We start from the raw sequence: 8,062 nt of genomic DNA, 5'->3' as shown, positions 1-8,062 counted from the left end.
GGGGGGGGTCAGCTTGGAAGCAAGAAATCAGGGGGACCACTGGTTTAAATGAGAAACATGACCTTAGAGTCCGCAAAATTAAGCCAATTAGTCCAAAAATTATCATTAAATAACAACTAGCGCTAACAGTGTTTCTATAGAAAAGTAGAAAAGTACAAGAGCAGCTGATTGTATAGTGTCCTGGTGGGCACATGTGCATAATAATGACACGTTTTGCCAATTAGAAAGCGAATGAGTGAGCTATTATTATCCAAAGTCAGCTAGCACGTTAAGACCTTTTTTTTTCTCCTACAAAGTTGTACGGCACGATTTAAAAAAACATTACGAATATGAAGAAAAATAATTCCCATGCTGCTGTTAAGATCCTAGAGGAGAACCGTTCTCCTGTGAGACCCTCAGCAGCATTAAAACTGAGCTTTATTTAGCTCTGTTAGGACTTCTGGAAATCAGGCTAATGAGTATACAAGAATGACTATCTTTGCTTTGCCCTCGAACTCTACAAAATAAAAGAATAGCAACCTTGAAATTAAGTGCATAGAATGCATGTGGGTCCTCATACATCTAAAGTTCTCTCAGTGTATTCATTTAACTACAATGTTTGATAGAATTAAGATCAAATATCTTCCTCCATCTGTCGTCTGTCAATCAGCCTTCATTTCAGTTTGAAACATGATGCTGTTTTCCTTCGCCCCCTCTTGCGCCTTTTTTTTTTTAATTGCGCACATTCTTCCTCAAACTTCTTCCTCCCAGTGTTGGATACAAGCGTCAATCCTCTACAGAAGTCGCACCGATCTATTTATACGTTATTGTGTCACGCCGCTCGAAGCATAGATGCTTGACATCATTTTCCCAGCCTCTCATTCATGGCGGTAAAAGTTCTTTTTGATTCAATTTGATCGAGACGAAAACGGGGAAAAAAAGGCGATGCCGAAATGTCTTCACCAGTCAGCTCTGACAGGACTCTGTAGACTCAGTGGTCCACGACGAACTGAAGTGACAACTCCACTTGTACATCCAAGCATATCATTAAGAAGACATCTTTTGTTGCAGTCAGTCACTGTTGTCGTTTGATCAGTGACTGTGCCACTGCTGGGTGTTCGCTCACATCAGCTTTTTCTATTCTTAGACCCCCACAAAAAATAGAAAAAAGAAGAAAAAAAATAATAAAGCGACTATAAAACAAGTCTTGTAAACATGATGTTCGACGTTTGAACGCTGTGGCCTCGTTTCAGTTCCGGCTGGCTGCAAAAAAAAAACCTTCCTACTACAGCGGTGTCATAAGGGTTTGCGATTTGAATCGAATTCAGTGCCAAAAGGTTGCGTCACACATTAAACTGCAGCTCAGCATCAGAGCTGTGTGAGTGTGTGGAAGTGTCTGACACTCTGTGGGACTTTTTCCCTGCCTTAAAACTAAAATAAGGGCAGATTCTGATGTAACTGCTGAATCGCAGCCAATGGGGAAGGACACTGTAACGTAGCTCAGACAAACCCAGGCAGATAGCATGCAGAGGATGATGCAGCTCGTTGAGAGCTCATCATAATGACACAGCGCCACCTCTTGGTCAAGATCATTTCTGTTTTTTTAGCATCAAAGGACTTTGAATTAGAGCTTTTAAAACGATTTTGATTAACTGTTTGAACCATTTTGTTGCTTCTCAATGTTTGTTTCGATTTTCTTAAAGTTACTTGTTTTGACATTTTTTGTTTTGTTTTGCGCCCCTGCCTTTAACTGACAGTCTTTGTCTTCTCTGTTTTTCAAAACTACCATAGGCTCAGTCAAACGCAGGATAATCTGGTTAACGTAAACAAGCAGGCACTCACATAGGGACAACAAATTACATCAGTTTTTGTGATATTGTACTGCTTTCTACTTGCTTTTAATCTGAGTTATACACAGGAAACTGATTCAGAACTAGACTTGAATATTTATTTGCATAAGCAAGGATCACCACATCGTCACTCAGAGCCTCTCTCTGTCTACAAAGACCTAAGCAAAATGGCCCCGAGCTACGTGTCAAGCCCCCGGAAATGATACCGTGATTAAAAAAAGGAAGTTCCCTCTCCTGTCAGGTGACTTGACTCTCAGATATCAGTTCCTGTGTCACTGAGATATAAAAAGTATTACGGCTGTCTTAGTTCAGGGGCTGCAGCCTACAGAGGCCGCGGCCCATGAAGGCCACACGCTTCTCAGTCTGAATAGGCTGTGAGATGAAACGGTCTGGTCTTGGGATGATGTATGTTTGTGTGACCATGTTTGACCTCGTTCATATCACGTGCCTTCAAACTTAAAAAAAGGTTGGGACGTGTATTCACTGTTTTCACTGGAGGAATAGCTTCAGTTAAAAAAGTTACACATGAATTTAAAAAAATCGTTAAGAATTTGGATTTAGCTCCACTTTCAGTGCTTGTAGTTGTTTTATTGAACAACTCATTGTAATATACGTAAATATACAACAGTATAAGTGATAAATTTCCAAACTACGCTGATTTGGTAAAAAACTTACCATCTTCGTTTTCCTATTTTGTTTGCCGACCGCTCCATGAATTCTGGGATATTGGATTCGTTGTGGGCCGCATTCATCGGCAAATGTGAACTTTAAAGGACAGTGTGTGTTTTTAATTTGGTGCGAGGCGTGCATTAACTGAATAAATGTGAGAACTCAGAAACTTCCCAATAGCACAGGGAAAAAAAAGATATGATCGCTCGTTCATTATAAAAATAATCAAAACATCTCAAGAATAAAATACGTGAAGCGTATTTAAGACTCGATGTATTTCAATAAAATATCTTACATTACAACTTCTCTCATTCTCTCCTAGATTCAACAAAATCCAGAACACAAAGAACACGATGAAGAAGGACGGCATCAGCTCCCTGACCTACAAACTGGTTGAAGTAAAGAAGTACCCTCTGTACACGAACATCTCCGTGGAGATTGGCAAGCCGCCTCCTCGACCCATCAAAGGGTAGGGCGAGGAGGTGAAGCTGAGGAGGGTGGTGCACACGGACGGATGGAGGGACGGGGACATCTAGAGAGGCGTGCGACGCGAGCTGAGAGGACACACAAGTCTGTCGCAGCGTCTCCTCCTCCCCTCTGTTTTTACTCTCCGTTTGTTTTTTTTGTTTTTTTTAAGATTCCAGCTTGATATTTTGCTCCTTTAGGGCTCAGGCTTTAGCCACTTACTGCCTCTTTGAGGAGCCGGTGGCAGCCATCGCCCCTGCTGCGCCGGCACCACTCGGTTGACTATGAATAACTCGAGGACCAACAAGGTGGAATATCAGTAGCTCGCAAGGACGTCGCCGTCAAACTTGGAGCCGTTTCTGTGACAATTCTTTGTAACCTGGAGGCCGTCCGGCGACACGAGTCGAAGGATGAAAAACACAACACGTTATTATAATTTATGACTTCTGCTAGTTGTGCGTCAGAGCGCACAGTGTGGTTTCTTTTTCATTTCAAACGGGGGGGGGATGGTGGGGGAAAAAACTGTTTACAAGGATAAATGACTTCAAAATGACGCAGATGCTGTTTGGGAAATTAAGCATCCGAAAAAGTAGCAACCCGGTTCGATAAACTTTACAAAGGCCTTCACAGCATGTAAAAACCTGAGCATCTACAGTGGGGGGAGGAGGAAACTTACACAAGCAGTGATGATACACAGAGATGTTTTTGTAGTTTTTTTTTTTTTAATCTTTCAGAGACAGCAGCTTATCGTGACACATGGCGTTAACAGACATGTTGGCATTTCCTGCTCGGCGTTACTGGTGTGGATCTCATTAACTCAGACTCCTCTGCTATAAATCAATGAATGTGTATTGTGCCTGCTTCTACCGCAGAAGACTCATGAACACACTGATGAAACATCAGAGAAAACTCTTTTCCTTTTTCCAGCTTTTTTTTTTACACGTTTAAAACTAACATTTTAAAAACAGAAATGGACTACTTGAAAGTTTTGCAACAAGAGAAAAGTTGAACAGTTCTTTGTCTGCAGGCAGGTGGGAGCGTCTTGGGAGGGAGTTTTATAATATAATGGAAATCTAAAAGCAGGAGTCCTGATATTTGCTGACAGCTCAGTCATGAAACTCAAAGAGATTCTGTTTCCGTATTTTAACTCCGTCTCAAGTAGTTTTTATAGCGTAACCCAGTCTTTAAGGGGTTCAGATTAGTTTGACCGTTGTTCAACACTGGGCATTTATCTTATTTTGCACATTTTTGTATAGTATCTTACACACAAGAGGCAGAAACAATCGAAACTGATTTGTCAGAATATCTTTTACCGTCAAAAAGGCATTTTGGATCTGAAAGATGACTTGTAAACTTTTATACAGGCAAGAAAAAAAGAAAAAGAACGATTCTTTTGGTCATTTTTTCAGGCCTACAACATAAACGTGCTCTTTTTTTCTAATATCACAATCCATTTTAAACTGTGCCGATAGTATTAATATGCCACTTTTTTCCCTCTTATTTTCTGTTCAGTCATTAATAGATGATCATATTTACAAGGAGGAAAAATGACAAAGTGGGAATTATTAATTATAAGACTGGAGAAAAGGCAGAACCAGAAACGCATGATGTCCTTTTTGCGTCTCTTAATTTAATCATGAGCTCTCATTCCTGTATTGTATACTGCTTTATCACACCACAGATTTGATTATGTGCTAAATTAGCCACTTTTCTTGCAAAGATTTCCTTTTTTCTGTTTGCTTGAAAACTTTACATCATCTCTTAAGTTCCTCCGTCGACACATCGAAGCCTTGGGCAGCTTTGTCTTGAAGACGTTGCTCTGTTTCCTCTGTATTTTTATTTTTGTTTTTTTTGCCTTTCGTGTTGGTTACACCCCAAACTGTTGCCTTGACATGTTAACTGTGCTAATTTAAAAAGGTCATTCCTGGAGAAAATGTGTCGTCGGGTGGAAACAAACAGAAATTAAAGTGTTTGTTTCTGTTTTTTTTTCCACCTGTCTTAACACCTGAAAGCGAACGGAGGCTTGACTGTATTTTTTTAAACTGTTTGGTTTTTTTTAAGTGAAAGTTGTTTCTCTGTGCTGGTCGGCCTTGAGGAGAGGGTGGGGGTGGGGGGACTGTTTCAGGCTGTTTGGCTCGTTTTCTGAACCCTGGCCGAAGGTTTGATTGCTCCTCTTTCTATCAGGAGCGCGCACCTTCTCCCTTTTCTCTGCCTTTCCTTTCTTACCCTGCCAGTCCTGGCTGTGTGTGTCAATGGCTCACTGTCGCCCTTTGTTGTGGACCCACTTCAGGCACAGCTGTGCCGAACAAGAGAGCCTCATCTTTCAATAGATATCGACAGGGTCTCTCATTGTGTCTTTGAATCTCTGTATCTTTATTTTGTCTAATCTCTGCTTTTCAGCGCAGCCCTCTGTCTCCCCCACTCCTCTCATCCTCTACGTGCTTCTTGTTTTACGACCTCCCGCTTTGTCTGTGTTTTCCCATCCTGTTTTGGCCGTCCTCCTCTGGTGCTTTTTTTTTTTCTGCGTCCCACGAAGGCAGCCTGCGAGCAGTCGGTGCGTTTTCTTCTTCAAACTGTTTACAGCTGTGCAGCGTTACAGATCAGTTCACATCCGCTGCATGTTGCGCTTCTAAAAGGGCAGTTCATTTCAGTTTGCAATGCAGTCAGTTTATTGTTTTCAGTGCACCTGTTGAATATCACTTATTAGGAAACAGTACAGCAGTTATAATTCTCACTGTTTCGGAGGGGCACTTCAGTGGTGTAGTGTAGAGGTTTTAAAGGCAGTGCTGTAAAGTGTATTATCATAATCAAGTGCAATGGGCAGTTTAAATATTTATCTGTGTAACTGCATCACAAAATGTGTCTTATTTTAATTGAAAATTATCAAAATATTATATAAATACATGTATACTGAAACGTTAATGGAGAAAGGTACTAAAATTTCCCATTTTCAATGAAAACAAATCAGATAACTGTGCTTTACCCACAGCAGGAAGAAGCATTTGACACAAAGTTAAAGGGATAGTTCAGTTAATTTTAAAGCGAAATTTGGTACTTATCGTAAAGATGGTTAGGACATCACTTCAAAGTTGACTGGACTATCTCCATAAATACTTGCTGTTGAAGTGCTTCACCTGAATGGGCGTGTCAAGTGTTAAATCATTTAAATTGGCTACCCCCCCTCCCCACCCCCAACGACACGAGCAAACTTTAAACTATAAAATTGTTGAAGTGTCTCGTTGAAACGAGATCCGCTCCGGCTTCACCAAGGCTCGTCGGATGCATTACATGAAATTATTTACAGTGTTGAACGGAGCGAAGGATGAAACTGGGAAGAAATGGCCTCGGCGTGTACAAACAGTAATCTATGGCCTCGAGATCAGCAGCAGGCATGTGTAGCGAAGACATGCATTTGAAATGTGGCCTCTGCTTGAGAACCAAACAGCCACGAGGGGTGCTTGACGGCTCTCAGTTGAACCGTCGCAGCGGTTTCCTGCTGCTGAGCGCCCCTGAGGTGGGTGAAAGTGGTTTGAAACGCATCTTCAGATGCACTTTTTGCTTCATCTGCTGCTGACGCCGACAGGATCTTCTGGCCTGCAGGTATTTTTAAAACTTTTACTGTACTTATGGCTTTTCTTTTGTACATTGAATGTTGAAAATGTTATATCTTATATAGAATGCATTATGTCATATCAAACCTACTTTTTCTATACAATTAATAAATCTGATGTTCAAGATTGTATGATGGTGTTTTTTACTGTGATCATTCACAACACTAACAGTTAAAGAAACGGGGTCAGGTTTCAACTTTTTATCACCCACCATCGAAGTTGAGAGTTTTTGAAAGAAAGTAATCTTTGGATGTACTTCTACATGGATTAACATTTGAACTCATTCAAGATGGCCACCAAAATTTAATTAATTTTACAGATATAGAGTTAGATATTGGCATGGTAGTGGCTGAGAGTCATTCCAACTCATGTCCTGAGTGATAACAGCTCATGCAAGAGGACGAGCATGCATTCTTCCATGGAATCTGAATTATTTTTCTTTATGCATTTATGTATTGAATGGTGACGATATGATCTTCTGCCTCCTGGTACCAGCAGCTGTGTAAAATGTACCGCCCACGGTATATTCCCAATTGGTGGTTACTTCCTCTATATAGCACCAGGGACTTTGAATTTGCAAAATAGGCTGTTCAAACAGTTTGATTGGTTGTTTTCTTTTGATTGACACCTCTTTTGATCAAATGGGTTTATCTATAGACTTTCCAGAGCCCAAAATGTGTGGCAAGCCTCTCGTGTCCCACCTGTTTGTGGTACACATGATTGATCGACTAGAATTGGCCAATCAGCTCTGAGCTTCATTCTGAGACCACAACTGTTCAGCCAGTCAAGTTACCTTTTATATGATGCATAGTTTTGGGGGGAAAAAAGTTAATGGTTATAGTTCAATAACTAAATACTAGTTAGTTTCAAAAATTATGACTGCTGAAGTTAAAAACTCAGAATGATAGGTTGACAGGATAAAGTACTTGTAAAAAAATAAGTAAAAGTAAAAATACCGTAACGTAAAAGGACTTTGGTAAAAATATTTTTCACTAAAAAGTATGCTTAAGTAAAAGTCATAAAACTATGTATGCACACATTTTAATAATAAGAAGAAGAAGAAGAAGAAAATGTAAGGACTTTTACACACACTCTAAAAACTGAAGTGTTGAATTTACCTAACCTAGACACTTCTACTAAACCAGATTGAGTAAACAGCAATTTACACCTTTTTTTTTCTTTTTAAGAAAATTAATAAACTGCTTTACATTTACTCAAATTAGTATAGTGGATCCTGTTAACTTTAAGTAAATTCAACCCTTCGTTTATCAACTTCTTTCATAAAATTCTTCTCATATTTAAATTTGCAGCCTGTAATTAGGTGTTTAAATTTAAAGTAATGAACTAAATGTATCTGACAAGACTCTGCAGATTTCTGTGTTTTGAATAAAACAAAACAAATGTAAAAGTTAGGATTTAAAAAGCAATACTTAGTAAAATACAGATCCTCAGTAAAAAATTACTTAAGTCCTGGAACAAAGTAAATGT

General features: G+C 39.7%; 1 protein-coding gene across 3 annotated transcripts in view; it reads left to right on the top strand.

Annotated features, from left to right (window-relative positions):
* The window catches only part of b4galt2 (UDP-Gal:betaGlcNAc beta 1,4- galactosyltransferase, polypeptide 2), a 155,376-nt gene extending 150,431 nt beyond the window's left edge, over positions 1-4,945 (top strand). For all 3 annotated transcript variants that reach the window (XM_014029023.1, XM_014029007.1, XM_014029014.1), the window contains one exon: positions 2,821-4,945. In XM_014029023.1, the coding sequence (XP_013884477.1) occupies positions 2,821-2,971 (151 nt within the window). In that variant the 3' untranslated portion in view covers positions 2,972-4,945. The remainder of the gene's footprint in view (positions 1-2,820) is intronic.
* Positions 4,946-8,062: the final 3,117 nt, after the last annotated feature.

This window comes from Austrofundulus limnaeus, unplaced genomic scaffold (genome assembly GCF_001266775.1).
Source record: "Austrofundulus limnaeus strain Quisiro unplaced genomic scaffold, Austrofundulus_limnaeus-1.0 Scaffold6, whole genome shotgun sequence".
Taxonomy (NCBI): domain Eukaryota; kingdom Metazoa; phylum Chordata; class Actinopteri; order Cyprinodontiformes; family Rivulidae; genus Austrofundulus; species Austrofundulus limnaeus.
Note: the sequence above shows the minus strand (reverse complement) of the source record. Positions and strands in the feature narration are given on the sequence as shown.